Genomic DNA, 24,529 nt, shown 5'->3' with positions numbered 1-24,529 from the left:
CGCAACCAACGCTGCACGCAACTCCCCGGGAGTCGCTGCTCCCTGCGCTAAGCCTGAAATTCCAGAGGGAGAGAATGCGCTTCCTTCCTCCTCGTAAGCGTTTATCCGTGGGCGAATTCCAAACATTTCTTTTCTTTCCGTGTCTTTAGTGTGCTTTATTGCTCGAACACGTTTCGTTTCTGCGCTCTCATTTTTGAGTTTTCTCGCGAACCCGACTAACGCGTACGACTTCGACCCAAGCCGACGAACAACTCTGCAGCATTAGGTAAGCCCCACCAGTGGTGTTCTGTTGCCCGCTTGGCGAGCACGGGACGGAAGGCGCTACAGCGGCCCCGGAGCACCCCCATCACGAGCGACGAGGATAGGCCTAAAGCCAGTTGACTGAGGAATGCGCACGTAATCGTGGACGCCCGAGCGGACTGCGGATGCTTTGGATGATGTGTCGACTCGACTAGTGTGCATGAGGGTCCCTCGTGAGGTGTGTTTGCGACGATCGCTCTTGTCTTGCCCCGTGACCAGCACATACGGGCCCTTATGCGTCCCGTGCGGGAAACGAAAATGGAGCAGAGCGTGCTACGTTTCATACATTGAGGAAGACAGTGTGGCCTCCAGGGTCTCGACGGCGCAAGCTCGGTTGGAGGTCGTGTGTCTGCGTGCAACCCCTGTGTTACATCTCCGAGCTGTCATTCGCGTTAGTATGAACTGCGTGTTCAAATGTGCGCGTTAAGTACTTGGCGAAGTCGTACGTGTACACTTGGTGTCCCCGGGACAACCAACACGGCTCGCATTCTTGAGATAAAAAGTGCGTTACTCGGGTTGCGTCCCGCGTTTTTGTTGTCGTTTGTTCGCACTGATATCGGCAATCACTCCCTTTTTGAAGTGACACGCTGCAGAGCTAATTGGCGATCGTTAGCGTGCTTGCGGTTCGCATTGTAGGATTCGGTATACATTAAAGGGAAACTACAGCGGTGCCGATTCAGTGATCTAATTTACCGTTATTCATGCATGTGCGTACTCTTTGCCTCTGTTACAGCATGCGCGGGTGATCAACCGGATGCCACTGTGAACTCGGTACGATATCAATCCACGCTTGAAGATGAAAGCTGTGCGTAGTATCCTCACTACGTCGTACGCCGCCCACAACGGCCAGGCGCCGTTCTACCAATCCAGTGAGTACTGCGCGTGTTTGCTCACACTGCGTCTTCTGACGATGTTCACGTAGTACGCTCACTCAAGCGATCACGTACTCGACAGTCGCTCCCGTCGAAGCAGGGTCTTCGCTATAGTGCGTTGTGAAAGTGCTTCCTCGGCCAGCGTCTCCATGGCCCGACATAGTTATTAGCAGTTGTATGGATGCGCTGCCAGTTCTGCAGAAGTTTTCGACGAACATGTCAAACTGCAAGATTTCCGAAATTTGAGTGTTTATCAGAATTCTTGTAATGCCAGTGAAGTTCGCGCATATGGCATCCTTTGCAACGGGAATTCCGTTTCACGCTTATGCTAAACGAAATTATCATCAGATGGTGTACTCATACATTAAAAACGGTATCTTTCTGCCATCGGAGCAGTTTCTCGGACTTTGCGTCATGATGTTGCGGGACGGTGCTTTCGTTTCCATTGTGTGCTGCTCCACTGTAATCATCATTTATTAGTTCAGAGCTCTTGCTCAGCTTTTATTAGGTGCGTAAGCACTGACACACTGAGATGTTTACTGTGCCATTAATTTAGTAGAGTATGCAAAATCGTGACTAGAATAATATGATGGGCTGGCTCATTTTTAGTGTGACGTGTACCTTTTGTACCTGTTTCACATGCTAGGCATCAGGCACACACTAAGCTCTATATTTCTGCTCAGATCTAGAAATCGAACGTGGTTGATAGGGTGTTAGGCAATATGTATGATCTTGTACAATGGCTATTAACCATGACATGCCATATGCTAAGGGGTTATAATGAATTTGCAGTTGACCAAAATCAAGAAGAGACAAATTGATGCAACAAAGTTGTTTGGCTGAGTATGCTGCCTTTATATAGGTGCCATGTGGCTTGATTATGATGCCTTTCTGTATTGATCACGAGCAACCCATTTAATCACCATTTATTGACTTCTTAGTGCATATTAAACTAAATATTGCATAGTGCATTGTCCACAATGCTTTGCCTGTAGGTAAATGTCAATGTATGTTCAAGTGGCTATACAACAGGATGGTTCAAAAACAATTAACCGACATTTTCGCCTTTTCATTGATTTGCAGTTTTTCCATGAGCTGTGACATTCGATAATTGCTGTTAAATGGATGCTAAAATGGAACAATCAATCAGTCTAGTCCAACGAATTACACCACAAAATTTCTTATGTAAATTTTGTTATCATGGCTTTCATAATAGAGAAAATCAAGCTGAAACTTTTAATTTTTCAATTTCGTGTGGAAGTCTCTCACTTGATTTCACAGATTTCAAAGAGTATTTCTAGTACTTGGGTGGCATTGGCCCGGCAAAATTTTCTGGAACTTGGCATGTCAAATTATTGGCCCCCTTGAGGCCTTGAGGTGCTTCACTTTTACCAATTAGAAATGATTCAGGTCTGAGTAACTCTTGTCAATATGTATGACTTCACGGTGTTGGGTCTGGGAACTTTTATGTGACCACGATACTCGCACTTTTTTTTTTTTGCATTTTCTTTCTTACTAAGTGCTATATCGCAGCAAGCGTGGTGATTTTGGCATTGTGAGAGCAATTAAGTAATATAATATGAGAAATATAGTTTTTCTCTTTAGTGTAATTCCATTGCAACTTGTCATCACACAGGCTACTGCCAAAGCTGCTCCGGGAGCGAGACGGACGTCTCGACATCGACAGAGAACCTGAGCGCTGAAGAGCGAGTGGCGCTGAGACGCGGGGAGCGGCAGGAACCTCAGGGGGAGGAAACGGCGATCACCGAGGAGGAGCTTGGCTCACGTTCGAACACTCTCGTGATTCGAAACAACAGCTCTATCGATGGTTTTACGTCGCCGTTCTACGGGAAGGCGCCCGAAACCAGTCCCGGAAAATGTGTGCCGCTGTTGCCCACGGCAGCCGCGCCGGTGCGAGAAATCACCGAGATACCCAAGCACTATTTGGACCAGTCGGAAGTGCTCAAGCACCTCGCCAAAGAAGTGCACAAGGATCCTCAGTGCGGGCGCAAGGGCTCCACAGGAAGCTTCTCCTTCTCCCAGTCTCACAACGACCTCAGCCAGGTAAGCTGCTATATTGTGCTTGTCTCTCTTCGAACGAACCTGTGACGTGAGCTGACGAATCAATAGTGTCTTTCCCTTGAGGGAGGCAGTGCTAGAAGGACCCTGATTTGGGCAAGTTTACAAACAAATAAGAAAAAGGTAATACTAGATGTCCACTGTTCTGTGTCTACCTTGTCCCTGCCTCCTTGGACTGCTTTTTTCTTGATAGCTGTGGTGGTAATGACGAAGCTGTGGCAGATTGCACATTATAAGTCGAAGCGTGGAATGTCTCAGTGCTGCGCATCTTATATGATGGCTTGATCACCGCTACCACAATTACAACGCTCCTCTCACTTATCACTGGTCCATTTTTTGTCATGTTCTTGCAGCCCCCTTTTTTTAAAAAAAAATTTATTTGATCAGGAAAGTGATGCTGTTGTTTTAAGTTGTTATACTCAAAGTTATATGACTAGAATAACAAAATTATTTGACTAGAAATAATAGACTATAAAATAGATTCTGAGTTGTTCTTACTTCGTACTTGCCCTTCTTACACTGCATCTGCAAGGCCTGTAAGGTTTTTCTAAGTAACTAAATAAACATTCCGTTATCTAAAGGTAAACATTTATGACATGGCTCCGGCTCTCGCTATCACTTGTGAAGCAAGTGATAGCAGGAGGCAGAAAATGCCGTTTTGCAGCATTGCTCATGACTTTTGAAAAACAAGGGGGAGAATCAATTATGTTTGGGAGCTATTTTTTAGTGTGCAATACTTTTGCTAGAAATGTGCCAGAATACTAAAACAAGATCTGTGCTTTAGCGCTCATGTTGAGTAAACAACGGAAAAGGACCCTTTTTGCCGTTGTGCTTTGACTGTGTGGCCTTAATACAGGTGTAGATATATTTTTTGTTGTTGTTACATTTCACTTTATGCCACCTGTGTTAGACACAGAACTAAGGTATGCAGCAAGCGTGTAGCAAACATATGTAGCTTTGCACTCACTTTGTTCCTAGCGTGATCCTATTTTAAGAATGGCAATATTTATACATTTCTTCTGCAAATGAGTGTGTTTTAGTGTAAGTTTCGCTATGTATATGTTGATGTGGTAGAACTGGTACTCTCTTTCATCGATTCTCTTTCGAAAATTTTCAACTGAATTGTACAGGAAGTAATAGCTTGTCACTTTGTAGAGTTTATGCACCTTGAGGTGCTGAAAGAGACGTGTATTCTTTATTTCTCATTTGTTTTTAATACATTTTCCAACTCTCACATGTGTGAAGTACATGTGGACCTCTAAATGGCTGTTTCTCATCCCATCACTTCATGAAAGACAGGGGGTGTTGGGGGACATAAGAGGGATGAGCATGTTGTATCTGTAAGTTTATATGCACATGCAGTGCAAGAAGGAAAGTGTGATGATGTGTGTTGCTTGAGTTACATTTTCGATTCCTTCAGGCTCTAGAACCTGAAACATTCTCACTTTGCGATGAATGATATGATGCACGGTAATATTTATTTTCCACCACGCAGTAGTTTTTCAGCCTGTATTGGTTCATCTCAAAGGAGTCAAAGTGCGACGTGAAATGCACATTATATTATTAAAGCACTTGTTTTGAAGTTCTTACCTTTATTACACTATCATCTTTTCCTTCTTTGCTATGACTATGCCACTGTACTGTATGTCCATAATGTACACGAACAATCTCCATAATGTTTATGGAGCTTCCAGCCTTACAATATGTGTTTATATGACTGTGCCATACAGCTGTACTTGACTCTTTGTACCCTCACGTTCACTTAGGTGTATAAAAGTTGTCAATGGAGTGTGATTTAGGTAACCGATGCCTTTAAAAATTGTTTGGAAGTCTTGGCATTACTGCATGCTAGAGTAATGCCAACATTCCAATGGGATTGTAAGGTCATAGGCTGGCCATTCTAATAAAATTTTACTAGCATTGTTTTGTCCACTTATGTGGACACTGTGTTATGAAGTGTTAATATTCCATCAGGCAGTAGTTGTCTTCTTGGGCTCTATTCAACAGTAGAGCAAATCGTGGTCTTCGCTTCAACAAATTTAACTGAAATTCAACATAGTCGTACTGTATGGAGCATTTAGTTCATGCTTGGTTGTTCCACGTGCGGTTGTCATGACCTATTTAGCTCCGGCGACCCTCGCTGTGCACTACGCACGCACATAACACGAACTTAGTGTGAGCTATTGTATATCTAATGCATCTCATGTAGACCTACTGTATTTAATCGAAAATATGTTGGGTGCGTACACAGGTTGATCCCTATACATAGCGCTCTCCGACAAATGAACAAAAGATTATTCGAATATAGGCAGACTCGTAACTTTCCAGGAACAGATGCACCTTTATTTATAAGCCTGCACTAAATCAATCACCTGTGAGATTCACCAGAGCAACAAGCATATCCTTTGTCATGTGTATTTTCAATTCTAAGAAGGTAGCTGTGGTTTATTGCACGTACTTAACAAAAGTATGGCCTTTGAGATTTTTGGCATTGTCCAAAGCTATCACGCATGCTTGTCATTGTTTAAGACTCTTCCATGCCTCCTGCAGTTTGATTGCATTGTCTTTTCTTGCGTTTGTGAGCCGTCATGCAAATGTGCTGTGTATGTTTAGTTCTGTAACACCTTCAATTGTTGGTAAAAATGAAATTACATACAGGGATAGTGGTTTTGTAGAAGTTCCCATTCTAATTTCAACGGTTTAATTTGTCTACAAAAGATCTTGGCACATGCAACTGCAGTGGCTGAGCCAGAACTGCAGTCAGCTGCATTCGTCGTGATCTCCAAACGTTTTCTTTCAAGTTTTTAATGATATTTTTTTATATTTCTGGTGGGTAAATATACTGCAAATGTACTTGAGGGATGTGCCAGTGTTAAAGTAAGAACTTTGATTTCGAATATAGGTAGGCTTTCTTTGGTTATGAAAATAGGTCGATAGCTAATTATGAGTGACATTTCCTGGAAGGAAAGGTCAACCTATATTTGAATAAATACAGTTATACAATTTTAAGGGAGTAGCAGCCTCCAATATGCTGTGCTATAAATCTCGCAGACCAGGCTTGTGGCTGCACCGACTTTCACGTCTCATCTCTCTACTTCAATTCTTTTCATTCCTTGCCCCTTCCTTTTTCATAGACTTGTCTTTTCTGGAAACACGTGCGTGTACTTTTGAATGGCCACATGATTTCAACTAGTATCTGACAATCCTCCCGATGTTTGCTCTTGCAGGTTGTGAATGGAGGCAGTAGCTCTCCTCGTTGGAAGACAACTGCAGCAGACCTCGAGGCGGCTGCAAGCGGAGGCAGGAGATCGCCACCCCGCACTTTCTCGCAGCAACAGTCCCCGGTGCAGCAGCAACAACAGTTTCAACAGCAAGCTAACATGGCTGCTGCTGCAGCTGCCCTTCTTTACCAACAACAGCAGCAGCAGCAACAACAGCAACAGCAGCTTCAACAAGTTCACGTTCGCCCAAGTGGAAGCGCCATGACATTGGAGCCGGAGACTGCGGTGCAGGCTGTGCAGCAGCTGCTCGAGGAGAACAGTGCTTTGAAGGCTGAGCTGGACTTGTACTACAGCAAGGCATCGCGGCTGCAGCGGTTGGAACTGGAGCTTCAGAAGCTGAAGAACGACCATGACAGCCTGGTGCAGTCGGCAGACAAGCGCGAGCGCTTGAACGCTGCCATGCAGTCCCGCCTTGAACGGGAGCTCGGCAAGTCGCAAGAGGTTGCGCGCCGGCTCAAAGGTACGCCTTCACGTTGACCTCGAAGTAGAAAATTGCTATGTATTCCTGCAATTGTTTTGTAAAAGAGCATGAGGGCCATTTCAGAAAAGAGTAGTAAGGCAGTGTAGGTGTGCTGTTAGGTAGCCAGTGCAGCCTCCGCAGATAAGCTCTTTTTTTTTGCCAGAATTGCTTTTAAGCTATACGTGATTCCTATTTGCCGAAACTAACCTGATATAAATAAGGTAATTGTACAAACAACTCTAATCTGTTTCTTTGTTTTTTTAGACATCATTGTGCTCATAATTAGCAAAAGGAGAAAGAAAAAAAAAGTTTTTTGCTTCACCATCTCTATATACAGCTGGATTTTCATAGATTGTATTTGCTCACTTCACTTGTGCAGAGCAACTGGATTCGACGCTGACACAGTTGTCCATTCGATCGGTAAGCAGCGTGATGATTACCTCTATTCTCGTTCTTTCTTTTATGTACTTCCAGGAGTTCTCAAATGTGTCTCGCATTTTAAATCATAGCTGCCAGATCACGGTGACTCTGAACTGAAGAAGGAAGTCAGCAGGAGGGATGTTCTGATTGCGCAGCTTCTCACGCAAAGTAAGTGCCTCCCGTCATTATTTTCATGTTCGTATATGCTAGATACACTAGATTTTATGCGACTTGGGTGCGTGTGAATGCATACAATTCAGGGAGAGGCATGTCACTGAGACATGTTCCATCATCGTGGTGCTTGTGATATCTTGGGTGAGCGAGTTTCACACACGTACATGTTTCTTATTTTACTTTGCGCAGACAAGGAGCTTACTGCAGAGAAGGAGCGCAAAGAGATCGAGCTACAGGCACAACGAGCGACGCTGCAGGAGCAGCGCAACCACATCGATATCCTCGACAATGCACTGAACAATGCACAAGCGAACGTGGTCAGGTTGGAAGAAGAGGTAGGAACTGGCACTATGATTTCTTGAAGGGTTTCTCTATATGTAATCTGTCTATTTGCATGCGCGTGTGCATGCACACGAGAGAGTGTTGTGGGCTAAACATTGCAACTGCTCGTTGGTCTTTCTGACACGAGATTAGCATGATATTTTTTCGGTTTGTTCAGTTTTAAGCATTGGCACATCTTTAATGAATCTGGCTCACTTTTCAGTTCTCTGACAAATTGTCTCACTACTTCATTCCTTTCCCTTTTTTTTGTCCTTTCTATGCAGTGTCGCAAGAAGCAGTTGTATGTGGAACGCGCTGGTCAGCTTCAGAAGCATCTAGCGGAAATACAGGTGGCAAGTGAGCGCAGGCTGCAGATGGAGAAGCGTTTCCGAAGCCAACTGGAACGGGATGTGGAGAACCTCACCTCTAAGGTAGCTTGTGTGCGTGTCTCGCGACATGCAATGTGGAAGTCCTTTTTTACTTGTTCAGACACTTTATCAGTAAGCCAGAGTTCATTTTGTCGTGACAGGCATGTTCAGACGATTCTGATTCGACCGATTCTTGTTTACTTGCTTTTTCGTTTCACTAACAATCTTGCATGTATGGCCTACTAGGGTGTTTTGATGAGTACTTAAAAAACATCCCTCAAAGTACCCGTTTTCGAAGTCTACATAGCTTTTGCTTTTTTTTTTAAATATTAATCGTTTTGACCCCTGTTAGTTTGAGTATTTGGACACAACGTTGCATATGTCTTTAATCAAAAATCTTTGTCACAATGCTGTCACTTTGGAACTCATAAAAATGTACTTGGCATTTAATCAGGTAACATCTGAATGTGAATATTTGGTTTAATTTTGGATACCAATTTCATATCCTTTGACAGTGTCGAAATGTGACTCGATCAGCCAACACTCGTAGAAAAATACTCAAAAGCAGCATTGCAGTAGCAATTTCATTTACATACCAGCAGTTATATCGGCGCAGTTCCAGGAATTACGCTTCCTTCCAACCTGGAAGTTCTAGTGCTTATCAAAAGCGGTGTGTCATTTGCCTGCTATGCAGATTGTGTTGAGTCTGCATCCGATATGGTCATTTTTAATTAACCCCTGTTATTTTTGTTCGCTCAGACTGATGGCAAGTCCCCTAGCAATGCTAGAAAGGAGTCTGAAGATGTGGAGATCCTCAAGAAGACGCTGAGAGAGTACGAGGAGAAGATAATTAGCCTGGAAAATGAAGTGGCAAAGGTGGGTGTGTGGCTCAAAGAAATACAAAAGCATATAAGGAGCTTTTTTTCGAAATGGGGCCAAATCCAAAATCGTAACTACCTAAGTAAGGCTGTTTTGGCACATATATGCCTTCCTGTTCCTCTAGAACAGTAATAATAAATGACTAATTATTGTTAATAATTTATTAGTAATGTTTTTCAGAAAAGGTTAGAGTATGTATGTGCCAATAGAGCCTTATTCGAGCTAGTTTCGGTTATGGATTTGGCCCATTTTGAAAAAAAAAGCTCCTCGTATATAGGTGCCGAGGCACGATTGTAAGCCTCGTTTTGTTTTCTCTGTAGTGGGAGCAGAGATATCTGGAGGAAAGCACAATGCGCCAAATTGCTGTGGACGCTGCTTCTGTGCCCAAGTAAGTGTTTGCTGTTTCATAGCGTCTAGCTTTTTTCACAGATGGCGTTTCAGTGGAGACGTCCCTACATAATCCAATTCCTGAGCATCACGTGTCCGCCATTGCATGATGTCCATCTTTGCATTTTGTGTAACATGAAATTCCACCATGAAGGTGTTTAACATCTACATCTTGCACTTCTTTTCGTTTTGCTCTTAGGGACGCCAAGATAGCGGCACTGGAGCGTACGTCCCAGGAGAGCGAGAAGCTGATCGCTCAAGTCCGTTCAGAAAAGCTCAAGCAGATGGACGAGCTCTATGCATCGCAACGGAAGTGTGCTGAGCAGGAAGGAAAGTAAGTGCTTTTGCTGGGGAATTCTGGAAAACATGATCCTTGAAGCCATAAACTACTAGCGTGTCCGATTACTCTAAATAATTGAAAGTTTCCTGCATCCTGTTTTTTCTAATTATATGTTAAGAAACACTAGCACAATTTGAAGATTTTTTTGCAATCCCAGTGTCTTACAATTCACAAGGCTTTACTGTACAAAAGTTTCAAGGAAAGTTACTTAATTTTGGTTAAAAAGGTATTGTAAAACTGATTTTCTCTTCAAAATGAGGTAGGAAGGGACAGAAAGCTTCAATTAAATCCAGGTGCCTTTTGAAAATGTTCCACAAATGATCATATGGAAATGCTATTTTAGTGCTACTAGTATCATACGTATGTGGTTTTCGGTCGACCCGTTTTGTCTTAATTTTATATCCAAAGTTGGGGGTTAAACTAAAATCGTAAACTAGTTTATGTTGTCATGCCTTCGATAATGATTCCCATGTATTTCTGCGAAGCAGCTTTTATGCACAGCTTTCAAGCACTGCCGTGAAGCCAGCTTGGCACAACAGTATTCGATTGTTTTCTTCTAAAATGTAAATAAAGTTTTTTAGCTTTTTATTTGTGATTTTAGGGGGTTTGGTTTACAGTTGTGTCAACTTACAATCGTGTAAATGTGGTAGGTGGTGTTCTTAGCTGTAGTTTGCACTCATATACAGTCATGTTTCATTGCTTGTGGCGGTGAGTAATTGTGGCAGCTGAAAACAACTGGGAGGTTATTGAGTACCAACACTTCTTTCCAGTAGGAGACACGGTTTTGTATATATATTCTTATAGAGCCCACGCTTCAACTCTGTTTAGGACCTTAAATCCTGCTAAAATCACGGAAAATAGAAGAAAGCAGCCAATTGAAACTTGTCTCGCTCGTACTTCATTTTCGAGCAGCAGTATATGCCATTGTCTAAAAAGGCTGGAGGAAATGTGGGAGGGAGGTTTCCATGGCAACATTTTAGTTTGGATCCCTAGGCAGGATTTGAAACTTTGAATCATGTTGACTAGCCATGAAGAACAGGCCTATAGGTATTGCTCAACACAAGTGTTTGCGCCGTCATGAAGCATACGATTTAAGCCCCCTTTTGCTGTGTGCAGGTTGAAAGACCTGGAGTCGCGACTCGCAGAGAAAGATGCCATGATTCGAGTACTACAGCAGCACTCCCAAGAGAAAGATGCGGTACTGCAGAGCGCCGTAATGGGGCGACCACGTCATGCCCGAGCAGCTTCATCAGTTACGCTAGGCTCTGCCGCCACGGGGACAACGGCACATCGCAGAACGGGCAGCAAGGACGAGATTGGTGAGAAAGCCACTACTGTTACCTGTGGACCAAGCTCGGATGAGATGCTTTTGGCACATGCATAGTAGATGTCTCAATATATTTTAGTAGGATAGCTGTTGACCCAGCAATGATCATCACTTCAGAGCACAACCAATAATATTGAGGTTCATAACCACTTCGGATCTGAAAAACTTTTTGAATTTCTGAAACTGGATTAATGAGAACTAGCAGACAATGATGCCAAGAGAAGTATAGGGGACGTTATTAGAAGTAATTGGAATGTAAGTGTGAAGAAAGAAAAGTGGACAAAAAGATAGCTTGCCACTGGCTGGATCCGAACCTCCGACCTTCAAAAAACACATTCAAAACTTGATTTGGCATTCTTATAGTACCAAACATTGTTGATACGTACCTGCACATACTAAGACAACCTGACTTTGTTTGTCACTTGATGAACCAAGACGAGAACTGAATCCCAGCCAGCATCTTCAAGGGAAGCACAGAACTTTAACGGCTGATTTGGCAGCTGTAGATGCCGCTGTCACTTTACGGCCGTCAAATGCTGCACCAGGCTTGCTCACATGCTCTTGAGTTGTTTGGGATACCAGATTGCCACCGAATTCTCTTTTGCCACATGTATTGTCTTCTTTCCCACATCCAAAGTTGTAATGCACTTGGCATGAATTTTGAACGGGTTACGGCTTGTCAGATTGCATGAGCAGTCAAAGTGAGTCCATGTTGTAAAGATATTCTGCCAGGTCGCACATAAATTCTTTTGTAAGGCTGCCTTGTCAACTTCTTGCTGTTAGAATAGGACAAAATGCTTAATGTTTCATATACAGTTACACACGGATATATCAAACACAAAGGGGATGGCGATAAGTTCGATGTATGAAAAATTCAATCTAAAAAAATAGAGGCCCCGAGAGCTTACCTGCAGCAGATCATCACCTACAATAGGCACATTCAAGAATGACAACTAATTCTGCACACACGCCACAACAGAATGATTTACAGTCGCCGACCGATTTTCCGGACTCCAAAAATTCGGACTTGTTGGATATTCCGGACTTCATAAATGCACCGTCAGGGATCCCATAGAGCTAATGCATTGTTTCGACCGATTTTTCGGGCGAATTTGCCCCTGAAAGTTCGATTTTTCGGACTAAATCGCTCGTTTTGTGCCACGCCCCAAGCCATTGTGAACGCCGCCATGTTGGATTTTCCGTCGGCTTGACTAAGCTTGGTCTTCAGATGCCTTTCCTGCCTCCGAGATTGGAATGCGCACGCTATATTTTAAGTTTCGGAGGCCGTGTTTGCTTTTTAAAAGACGCGGTGATGGATGCCGTTTTTTCGTCTTCAGTCAGCACTATCGTCATCACATCGCACGGGGAGGAGGCGAAAGAAGGATTCTTTTATTGTCGTTGCAGCTTTTTTCAGTCGCCATTCTGCACGTGTTGTGTCGCAAAGCGTCGAGACGTTGTGTGCTTCGCAGCGGCTATCTGCGGCATCGAATTTTGTGTTCTCGGTGCCATGGCTCCGCCATCTGTGCCATCGCGGGAGTCAGGTGGTGTGAAGAAGCGTGCGCGGAGGCCACTGACGACGAAATTCTTCACCAGGTTGTCCCGGAGCCGGAGAGCGGCTCGGATGACGACAACGACGACCGCCCGCAGCCGTCGGCGGCGGAGATCGCCAACGCGGTGACAATTTTGTCGAGCGTTTACGGCGACGATGTCACCTTGGCGCAAATATGGGCAAACCAAATTGCCTCCAAGCGTAGTTTGAGGCAAGGCAGCATCAAGGACTTTTTTAAACCTGCCTGATGCAATAAACTTCAGATTTTTGGCGAAAACGAATTTTTCGGACTGTTCGATTTTTCGTACTTTTTTTCGGTCCCCGCCAGGTCCGAAAAATCGGTCGGCGACTGTATTGCATAAAAAAAAAAAAGCTTCTCTTGGCCTGCTTCTTCTTTTTTGAAATGAAGTTGAGGACGCTAGCTTCGATCTTATCAAGGCTGTCAAGGTGCGACAGTCCAATTCCCTCCATGTCGCGGATACAACGACAATGGCACCGAATGCTGCCACTACTTCAGCGGCAGAGTTTGCTTGTGTAGCCAATGCCTCATCCGGACGATCCTCCGGCCTCTTCGATTTTCCACTTCTGACTACCCGCGGGCTGCCAGAGCGTGTCGTTTTTCGCGTCGTTTATCCCCCCGCGGCGCACTTCCAGTTGGCATTCGTTTTTCCTGGGTTGGACGGTTCTGGCCACCCGTGGGGAGCTCGAGGGTCGCCAGGCACTTCCAGGACAATTTAGTCGTGGAAGCTCTCTGGAAGGTTTTGGGCAGGTTTCGGGCTAACAGGCGGCGAAAAGGTACGATACGCGCTCGGTGCCATTTCTTTAAGACTCGCTCGGTGCCATTTCTTTAAGACGGATGCGTGGCGTTATATTCTGAAGCCTGTTCCGCCGTGCGAGATGAGACGATTCCAAGTGGCGGCAAGTGTTTGAAGCTACTGTTCATCGCTTTTGTTATGTTTTCCGGGAAGCTTCCTCCTGTGAACAACGCGGCTAACTGTTGCCTGCTAACTGAGTCATGCATGTGCCTCAACGTTATGTACTACACGTTCATACGCACGCATGAAGACAACTTTGAAGTTCTTTTTTTTTTTCCGAAGTCGTTTTTGGATTCGTGTCTGCTTTCTGTGCATTTAGCAAATAGTACATCGTGGGTCGAACTAGCTCGCTCCGTGGTATGTTTGTGTGCGTGAGCCTCTTAGAACTTCACTGCTCGATCAATATTTTTGGTGAAAGAAGGCCCTAGATCGCGTCTGTTGTCTTCAAGTGTGTGATGCTCGCGGTCGCGAACGGCGTGCGAGTGCACTTTGATCCGTGGGCCAGCATATGTGGTATGATGCTACGACGCGAGGGAAAAAAAAGGAGGTGGATTTAGAAATGTATATACACATTTCGTTGCCTATTTAATCGTTTGCTTTGTCTTTTTTCACTTCATAATAATACCACGCAATATGTATGGTTCGGTTATGACCAAGTAGGTCGAATCAAAGCTGATATACACAACATCTGTTAGGTGTCTTTTAGGACAAGAAAACAGGCCCAAGCAAGTCCCAAAATGAGTCAAAAACGTGTCATGCAAAAGTTTATTTTAGATACGATGCGTACTCGTGGTACCGATACCTACGCATGTCTAAACTTTAAAACGTAAGTTGGTCAACGCGTATACTACGCGATAGCTGAGCAGGTATATATCCTCGAGCTCTTTTAGCGACACGATCACTTTCGCGTCATGTTGTGCAGTGACTGTAACATGCACTAAAAAGACATTAGCTTTTTAAGCCATCAGCGTCGCGGGAGCTCACCTTGCATCGTTCTCGAGGTGGCGTGCGTCAGCTGGCTGTTTCGTTCGCGGATGCAGCGAGTGATCGTGCGAGCGTACAAAGTCGTACCCCAGGTGCGTATGCTCGAGGATAATATTTCAGCTTTTCGGCGAGGTTAGCGTATTTCCAAGCTGACAATGCAGGAAAAAAACCTAGGCACACGCCGCGCATTGTTTCGTTTGCTGCCACGACGGTTGAGCTTGTTTACGTTTACGCTGGCTGTCCCAGCGTTCGGTTTTACGATCTTCGGACAGCTCGAGTTGTCTCGAAGGTGTCCCACACAGCTGGCCACGACGCTGTTTCCTGTCCCGACCGGAACTAGCTGGCTGACCCTCTGGCTAGCTCTGGCTGCCTGAGAGCCGCCAGAGGCGTGAAATCGAAGAGCCCCACTTGAGCTGTCGGCCTGGGCATCCTGGGTCTCTGCAACCGCAGCTACTATGTCCTTATCAGCGAGGCTCGCAACAGCCTGGACATTGCAGTCCTCTTCCATGAAGTCGTCCGCAGACACTTCGTGCGGAACTGCTGCCAGCAAGCGGGATGACAACTCGCGATGCGCCTCTTTTATGTGCTCGTCATCGTCGTTGTCTTCACCAATTTCCGCAAGTTACGCCGTCTCGAAGCCTACATTGCGGAAGCAGATGACCACTGTGTTCGTCTCCACGTCTCGCCAGGCATTGAAAATTTCTGAAGGAGAAAACTTTGCGGAGATTTCTGGCCACTCCTTCGTCATCCACAGCTGGATGTCCTGGCTGCTGGCAGCTTCGCTGTCGCCAGAATTGGTTTTGCCGATGATGTAGGAGCGCTGCTTAAATAGGTGAAGCCACCCAGTGTTGTCAGCGAAGTTGTTTCACTGAGTGCAGCGACAAACCATTTGGCTGTGGCGATCAGCATCGGGCCATCCACCGGAATGTTCTTCGCGCTCACTTCTAAAAACCAGGCATAGAGGGCCTTTTCTACATTCCCATGAGCAGAAGCGCGCACATGACAGGCTCCCAACGTTTGCTGCTCCACCTCTTTTGCCTTGATATCTACTCTGTCCTTCAAAAAGATACTCAGAGGGCTCCGTGGTATCCCGAAGTTATCCGCGACGGTTGAAAATTTCTTGCCCTCCTCAACTCGCTGAACAGCCTTCAACTTCGTCGCAAAGTCAAGGGCATTGTGCTTCTAGACGCTGGCCATAGCTACACAAGAAGTCGACAATTTAAGGAGTCCGCAGCGGTTTTGCATACCACACACGCAAAAGAGAAACGCTGCACATGTGATGGTACGTAGGTGACGCGACAACAGAAGCAAAGTGTTCGCGAGGCATTGCCCACCTGTGAGGGCAACAGCAAAAGGTGCGAGCTGTGGTTGGCTCATCAAACCTCGCAAAACAGCAACGAAAAATAAAATAAAAGGCGAAAAGAGGAAGACGTCGTCTCCTTCGTTCCTGTTCTCCGACTCCGAGCCAACAGGTACGCGGAGAAAGCATGAGAGAGAGAGAAAAAGAGAAACGAAAAAAAAAAAAAGCCATTCTGCAAGTTAGACATTGTGCAGTCTGAGCCCTCTCGTCCTTACCTTTTTTTCAAGCGTTTTTGGTTTTGACGAAGGCTTGGCGCCATGCGAAGCCGTGCTGCCGTAGAAATCCCAGGGCGTGGCGAGTGGCGAGTGCCGAAGCATACCTTGCAGCTCGTGCGGTGTTCGATATATCTGAAAGCGGGTAAAAATACTGTTCGATATACACGTGCGAATTTTTATGCTTTTAGAAAGGAATTTTAAGGGGACAACTTACGAGTTCGATATACCCGAAAATTCGATATATGTGGGTTCGATATAACCGTGTTCGACTGTACTAGCATATTTGTGTTAACATTTGGCCAACCTGTATTTGTCATAATTAAAGATTTGTTACGCCTTGTACAACCTATACAACTTGACTTGCGATTACCTTCTATTTGTGTTTAGTCTTTATCGCTGCTGCAGTGGAGAGCACTTACAAATGGAATGGAACTTGTTTCAGGCTCTTCTAGTCTCTCCGGGGTGGTCACAAGTGAAGCGGGAACTAGTGCAACAAGCACTTCGGTATCACAATCACAGTGCTCAGATTCCAAGAAGAGCATCGACGAACAGCTCAAGGAGTTTGGGTCCCGACTCTCCAACAAGGTCAGTACCACATGTACCTGTGCAATATCATTGCTTATGCTCATGTATTTTGAAGGTTTTGTTGCAGTGAAATTTTTGTAAATGTTTGGATTAGTGTCAGTTTTGGCAGGCTGTAGATGTGGCAGAAATAATTGATCACGAGTATATGCCTCACACAGTTTTAACTTGCATGCAGCTGTGTGGCGAGCTCTCCGAAACAAATTGCTCAGTCTTGTTTTAAAAAAAGCTTTGCGGCTCTGGTTGCAGTTCTAGTGAAGTCATTTTAAATATGTGCAACTTTTTGCATTGCAGTTTTTCTTTTAAATCACCGGCAACTTTGATGGGCATATCGACTCGTGTCGAGCAAAATGAGGTAAACGCATGGGTGTGAACTATGTGTGATGAAACTACGTAGTGCCCGTTGTGTCGTTGCTGTGCTCTTTCTAACAGCCTGAAATGCTCATTGTTTGCTGCCACCATTTGTGATAACCACGTTGTAGATGCGATGTCTTTAGCATTGTGTCTACTAAATTCAAAAATGAAATTGATTGTGCATAGTCTATTAGGTTTTGTTTTAGACACAAGAAACGTAATTCAGGTCCTCAGCATGGCATATGTAAATTGACAAATTCAGAACTGCATGGCATTACGTTTTGTTGGATCGAACAATTTTCGGCCCTCTATGTGTTCTGTATATGTTTTGGTGCAATGTGGATTGCTGTTTTGAGGATGCATGATCAGCGACTTCAATGTTTTTGTCTGCTTTGGTAGTTAATGACTGCGTAAAATTACTGTACAAAAGGGTGAATTCACTCTTATATGGAAATTTAAATTTATTGATAGACTTTCGTGATGTCTATCATTCAGTTTTAGAAAGCTGCACAGTTGCGTGCTTTCTGCAGGCATGCTAAGATCGAAAATGAGCTGTGCTGCAAGTTGCTTGTCCGCTTCGAACACCAACACCATCGTAGCACCATTGAGCCTATGCCGCAGAAAATGGGGTGTCAGTGTTTATTTATTCATTTATTAATACTGCAGGCCACAATTGGGCCCAAGCAGGAGTGGAGGTATTAAAGAGCCGTTAAATGAATTATACAATCTTTAGCGAGGTAAAAACAGTGTCGTAGTCCGTGAACAACAAATCTCGATGGATACGATGAATAAATATCGGGTTAAGAGCCAGAACTGAAACCTGGCTGACCTATGCCAGGTTTCAGTCATGGCGTACGTGTAGGTATTCTAGCTCAGAGGCTTGCCAGTGTTTGAAACATCTCTTGAAGAAGACGTATAGGTGTCATGTTGGGCAAAAAGTTGGATTTGCATAAATATTGCTTAGTGGAAAGCGTAGAATCACACCGGATGTCATGCCTATGAATTGCGTGTGATGTCTAAAGCTGCTTATCTGTTAGGAAGAATTCAGGCTGGGGGGTCTCGAAATGAGTGCCCGCTCTCGGAACACACAGACACAGTAGACAGAGTCGATTAAGCTTAAAGACTGTGTCCATTTATTGAACCACTTCTACATCGACGATATCGCCAGCCCAATGAAATACATCTCTAGTGATCAGCATGCTAAGCACAACCTTACACAACATTCTACTAATACACTCAACTTAAGAACAAATAGTTCAAGGTATTGTGAAGGTGGCAACGCCGGTGCTCGACTCATCGTGAGGGACCCACTGGAGATGGCTCAACGTTGCTGCATCCCGTGGAACACTGTCAGGAGATGACCTTGTACATCAGCTGCCACGCATGAAAGAGACTCCCTAATTTTTTTTGTGTGGTTACCTAACCTCGCTGCAGGGTGGCATTGCTAGCGCTACCGCACTAACCATAATGATGCTGATAATGAACTCTCGCAAGCACTGTGCCACCTACCGCTCGATGGCTGTGAACCCTAAATGTGGCCTATCTGCGAGATGTGTGTGTGCCACGGGGGGCAAACGACTTTACAGGGGTTGATAGCAATCCTACAAGGCATAGTTATCACCAGCCTCATCATCAACAATGTGTGCAGACATAGGTGATTGTATTGCCTTACAGATGTGAAGTGGGTACTGGGCTGCTTATCAAAGTAGGAATTAATGGCATAGTGGGTACTTCATGGCTGTACTTCCTGTAGGCGCACTAGGAGGATTAACTGTGGCCAGTATAGTGTACTACTAGAAAAGTTTTCCTAGTGACGCGTCTAGGAAGGAACGTGCATGCCTTTTTATGTAGACACCATCAGGTGCAGCTGTTGCGCCTTATTCTAGTTCACCGGCCGCATTTGTATGCAGCGAGTGCTTAGAGAGCTGTACAAAAGATCGCTTTTTAGAAAGCTTATGAAAACCATATCAACGCGCTACAGTGTAACCTTGTTACAGCAGATCTGCTTACAACAGACTTTCGGATACTACATACTGATTGGTGTCCTTATGTCGACCTCCCTATCTGATCCATTTATTGAGCTTCGTTTACTACAGATTCTGGTATAACAGACATTTGGATGTAATTGACAAAAGTTTGAGGCCAGCGAGGTACAGCAGACTTTTCTACTGCAGACGTCCCAAATTCAATAACTTCCGACTCAAACATCGGGTCTCTTTCTGGGCGGGAACGGCTCACCACGGATATCGACGTACCGATTTAAGAACGAAGGCCGCTTATCTGCGGTCTGTTAATGTTCAGTTATGCCAAACTGAGGCAACAAAAAATTGGCACAGCATGCTTGCAAGGTCTTGCGTTTTGGGGTGCTCACGCGTGAAATCGATGGCCGTCAATGCGCAAAATGCCCATCCAAGCTTCCGAGGATCCACCAGGGAAGGTAATTGGTCACTTTGGATAAAACACATTATGGCTTCTTCGCTTTCGTGTGTCCTTTAACGTGATAGTTTTGGCCACAAAGTTCGGAGCGAATTAAGGCCTAGCCACGACTTTGAGCAGAAATCTCGGTATTGATGTGCGTGGCCGAATGCTCGATGGTTCAAAGGACGTCATGTGCAATTGTGAGTATAAAGAGTGGTCCCACGGTGGTCTTCGTCCCAAGGTTTGAATACTGATAAGCAGCGGCTCCAACGAGACGCTATTGCAGCGAGACTAAGACGTGCGTCTACGTTGTTCGCAACGAGTCCGGCGAGCTGTCGTAATCTGATACCTAAATTTTCGCTTGCAGTAGCCTTAACGAAATCATGACTCTTGCATAACGAGTGCGAAAGCCTTAGCTAAATCATGACTCATGCATAACGAGTGTGAACATGTCACTAAGTAGTGCGATTTGTGACAATTGTGTCATTTAGGAGCTTTAATTTTGTGAAAAAAAAAGTCATTTTTCTTTTTTTTTTACTTCCACATCAATTTTTACTATCTCTGCTTTTGCAAAAGTTTTTAGTAAAGATAATTGGGAATCAGATTTTAAAAAAAGGTCGCAGAAAAGAATGATTTTTAAAAAAATCATTTTTTTTATGTCGAGGTTGAGGAGAAATTCGCTTATGACTGGTAATTCTCCCTGGTTATAACAGACACATTCAGTGTTCACATAAAAGTTGTAATAGTTCTTGGATTTTACATATTCCTATTAGAAGAGACCAAAATCTTCTTCACTGTGGAGTTCTGCTGCAATGAGGTTATACTGTTGTATGACAATGTCTGCTAAATAAATGGCTGCGGACTTACGGGCTCATTGAGCTCGCACTTCGCGACATAGCCTGTGGCATGGTTATTCAAAAAAATTTTTTTTTTTATTCATTGTGCAAACTCAGCTTTTATCTGTTCCTGTTTTACTTGTGTGGTGCAATATTCAGCACATCATTTAACTCATGTGCTTTCACAAGCAACATAAAAGTGCACAGTGGTGTCTGCACTTCGTTAATATGTGAAATGACATACAATTAAATAACCGCCTTGACCGATGCATATTCATAATCGTACAAATTCCTTACGTTATTATTGGTTATACAGCTTCACCCAAACAAAAATTATTCCGGCGTTCCCTTACCTGATTTCATGGCGTGCCTGATTAGATCAAGCTGTTTTGATAATTTAAACCTGATAATTATGTTTTCTAGCAAAACAAATAAACGTGCCACATCTTTAACTCATGCCCTCACGCATGACGCTTAGAACAAACTCGCCGCATCGGTGTTTCTTTTTGTTTATTCACAACGATCAAGAAAGTTTGATATTACACGCTGAACATACAATTACATTCAAAGCAGTGCTGTTAGCACATCTGCCTAAAGCAGGTTGTAGTGCGGATATTTATGTATACCGACTGAGTTTGATATAATTTGATGCCTGGTGCTTGTGGCAGCTAGGAGCAAAGCATTGAGATTCCAGTTTTCTTTTCAGCATATTACATGGTAATGCATGAGAGAGAGAGAGAAAAAAAAAAGGGTTCTGCAACTTTGTATCACGGCGGCTAAATGTGTTTTAATCAAAAGATAACCAACATTGGAAGTAGCGTCGCAAGAGATATGTGCACTTACTCACGACAAGCACATGCAAACCGTGTCTGAAGCAGCCCATACGGGCACGCCCACTAGAAACAGCTGCAGCAACGCCACGAGTGGCGCCTACTGGCGTTTGCATCAACTAGCGTTTGCATCAACTGGCTTAATGTCCCTCCCTCCTAGATGCGTCATAAAGAAAATTTTTCGAGTACTTTAAAATGGCCAGTGCCAAGTGCACGGACGTTCCTTCTTGCACGGCACAGTTGACTTGTCTACCTGATAATTAAAGTATGGGAAGTAAGTGAGAAGGCAGTGTGCAGCTTAAGCATCCTCCAAGTATTTCTGTTTTGCCTTGCATTCATGACAGTCCACCCTCATGCTGTGCCTATATGCAAGGGATTAAATACAGTATGTTTATAATTCTCATTAGGTGTACTTGGCGTATAGGTCACTGCAGGAACTTCAGAAAAATCTTAATAAAGTTTCTTACAGTGATTATGGGTGACTGTGATGGTGCTGATGTCACAAGAAAAAGTTTTTTTACTCTTTCTTTAAGACCTATTTGTTTGCTCTTTCAGGAATCAATAATAGACACATTGCGGCTCAGCAACGAACACACCACCACCCGGCTTTGGAGGGTCTGAGGAGAGGAGAGAGCTGTCCATTTGCCCAAGCCTGATGGGATCACTCAACAGACTCATCTGCTGCTGCTCATTTGTGCCTCACGAACTTCTTTTCTTTACTTGCCTCCTTTTCTTGACCCCTGGTGTTGAATCTACGCCGCCCTCACACGCCACCGTCACACCCGCTACAGTTGCTGGCTGGCCAGCTGGTTTCACTGGCCCCTGTCCGGTGTACAGAGAAAACAAGGGAGGCAAAGCTTGGCAGAAAAATTTATATTCCTTTTCTTTTTTTTTTTGGAATGTGTTCCTTTTTTGTTTTTTGTCTGCAACATGGGAGTGCGTGGATAATGGCAGCGTGTGCGGAGTTCACGTCTTCCTCATTGCTTCGTCATGCGCTTTAGTCGCTTTAGCTAGTGCAAATGGGAAGAAAGACCACCAGTGAGGCACTTATTTTATTGTCCTCTTCTTCCCTTATTGGCTATGCCACTTTTTGTCTTCAAAGTTTCAAGGCAGAGTGGTGTGTACGTGCATCTGCCTGGTCCAAAATTTTTCTGCACAGATGTTTGCATTATTATGATTGAAAAAAAAAAAAAAAGAATGTGGCAGGCACTGCTTAGTGTCTGGCTTCTAGATGAAGCCTGTTATGTGTTTAAGTAGTCGTGCCATTACCCGTTACACTTTACAGAATGTATAACATTGCGGAATTTGTGAAATAGGGCCCTGTTGTTCCGTTGCGTAACTGTGGGAACCTGTTGCTGGACTATACGCTGCATTAATTTGCATGCATTTTTTTTTTTTTTTTCATTTGGTGGTTGCTGGGGGATCCACGGTCTGTACGGTGTGTGCCTTTACTGGACGTGACTTGGTGCCTTTGTGAAGAAGCTAGTCAGTGTTTCTTGGTGCCAGCAATACTAAATTACAAAGTGTGTGCCGGGCTATTAAATGTGTTTTCACCCTCTCCGTGCTCCCAAAGAGAGCGGTCGGCTTCCCAGCGTGTGATTTTCTTTTCTTTTTTCTTCTCTGCTGCGCTCTCGTAGTCCGAAGAAAGAAGCAAAAGAATCAAGTTAGCTGCGGTCCCTTCTAGTGCTAGTTTTTTTAGCTTATTTAGTTGCACATTCTTCATTTGTACCTGCTGTGAAGAGATTGTGTCAGCACATAGTGCTTAGTAGATATGCTGCCATGAACAAGCTGGTTTGTAGATGATGCTCTCTTGCGCCTGTCAAAGAGCATCGGAGAGGGTCACGCCAACTTCAGCTGCCCATTTATTACCTGCACATACTCAGTGCCTGCCTCCCCCTTCCCCCGATTCTTTGGTGTATTCGTCTTCCTTCTTACTTTCCTCTCGACACGACTTTGTACTGTGGGTGGGTTGAAGAATGAAGAATAACAAGAAGCAAATGGGGCTTCTTGGTGCCTTTCTTGTGCCTACATTTTGGCAACAAAACGATTGAAAAATATTTTTAATATATTCCTTGTAAATGCTATGATGTTGAATTGCACTGCAACATTATACAGTTGTGCCTTCACATTTCTATAGCTTACATTTCAGTAAAACAGTGTTTTAGAAAACAGTTGTTAAACCTCTGCACAGCAACGCAAGCAAGACCATGCTTGTGGCAGGGTTGTTGAACTGTGTAAAGCCACCTGTGAACACAAGTGAAAGGTCAATTCCTCGCCACCGCTTTGTTTGTCAACAAACGGCAGCGCTTTGTGTGCGATGTCAAGCTATACATACGAAGAATTGTAGAAGATACCTGCATTTCTTTGTTTAGAACAAAAGAATCTCTTGCATATTTTGCCTTATACAAAACCGGTCCATCCCCACGCCGTCTATGTCAATCGGGTCAGCCATTGACAAGGCGGCAGGTGCTATTGCACTGTTTGTGGGAAACCATCCTTTTTCCTGCAGGAATGACTGAATACTGTTGAGTACGACTGTGCTGAAACTTTTTATACAGTATTCCACTGTTGACCGCGTTCCCCGCTGCCTCGCTCTTGCGAGGGTGGCAGATTAGATTTTATGTAAAGGTATAGCTTTGTACCAAGGCACACAAGGCAAGCGTTTTCTTAATACAGTATCGCGTCTCTCCTAAGAACAAAGTAGGTGTTCTCGATGCTTGATTCTTGCAATTTTTGTGGCAGCCTTTATTGGGAAGCTTTTTTTTTTTTTTTTTTTTTAAAGTGGAATACTGTAAGAGCCTTTTTTTGTAGTGTGCTTTAGTAGTGAGTCTTTTTACATTTGTAAGCCAATCGGAGTGCATTTGGCAGAAGTCTATGCCACAGGGAAGCGTGACCTAGCTCCATCTGGCAGCTCTTGCTGTCACCTTTGGCCTTTTCTTGTTGCTCCAGAACTTCCCATGTCTATTGTGCAAACGCTGTATATCACCAGTGGAGACTGTGCCACCTGCATGCTGTTTGGCTTTGTGGTGTACATATATCTTGTGCTTATCTGTTCGCATATGCGAGTGTGTGTGTGTGGGTGTATTGAGAAAGAAAGTGAACCGGTGCGTTGAGCGTCGTGTGCTGGCCGCACGCGCACTGCGCCGGAGAATGCAAAAGTGTGCCCTGTTTTTCTTTGTGGTGTGCACTGGTATAAACAAGCAAACGAAAAGCACATCGTTTATTTTTCTTGCAATTTTTATTGTTTTAGAGCCTTGCTTTTTTTTTTTGACTGGTACAAAACTACAGCGCAACGCCAATCCTTGTGCTTGCTCAAAGGTGACAATGTCATTATTAATTCTGGTGTCTGTTGGACATTATTAAGCTGTCAGAGAGGGC

At 44.3% G+C, this 24,529-nt stretch overlaps 1 protein-coding gene across 5 annotated transcripts; it reads left to right on the top strand.

The window, feature by feature from the left end:
* Positions 1-21,930, top strand: LOC142805182 (uncharacterized). 5 transcript variants are annotated; one of them, XM_075891167.1, is made up of 15 exons: positions 128-265; positions 1,034-1,169; positions 2,809-3,236; positions 6,479-6,992; positions 7,372-7,412; positions 7,502-7,580; positions 7,776-7,921; positions 8,192-8,347; positions 9,035-9,151; positions 9,475-9,542; positions 9,741-9,875; positions 10,998-11,200; positions 16,574-16,716; positions 17,008-17,068; positions 21,707-21,848. In XM_075891167.1, the coding sequence occupies exons 2-14, from the start codon at positions 1,097-1,099 to the stop codon at positions 17,017-17,019; spliced, it is 2,115 nt and encodes a 704-aa protein (XP_075747282.1). In that variant the 5' UTR covers positions 128-265; positions 1,034-1,096; the 3' UTR covers positions 17,020-17,068; positions 21,707-21,848. The 5 variants fall into 5 exon arrangements, with proteins under 5 accessions (XP_075747280.1, XP_075747282.1, XP_075747281.1 ...); XM_075891165.1 differs by lacking the exons at positions 128-265; positions 17,008-17,068 and adding an exon at positions 1-93 and having other exon boundaries at positions 21,707-21,930; XM_075891166.1 differs by lacking the exon at positions 17,008-17,068 and having other exon boundaries at positions 8,192-8,338; positions 21,707-21,930.
* The last annotated feature ends 2,599 nt before the right edge of the window (positions 21,931-24,529 follow it).

The sequence above is a fragment of the Rhipicephalus microplus genome, chromosome 1 (genome assembly GCF_043290135.1).
Source record: "Rhipicephalus microplus isolate Deutch F79 chromosome 1, USDA_Rmic, whole genome shotgun sequence".
In the NCBI taxonomy this organism is placed as follows: Eukaryota; Metazoa; Arthropoda; class Arachnida; order Ixodida; family Ixodidae; genus Rhipicephalus; species Rhipicephalus microplus.
This window is presented reverse-complemented; position numbering and strand designations above follow the sequence as displayed.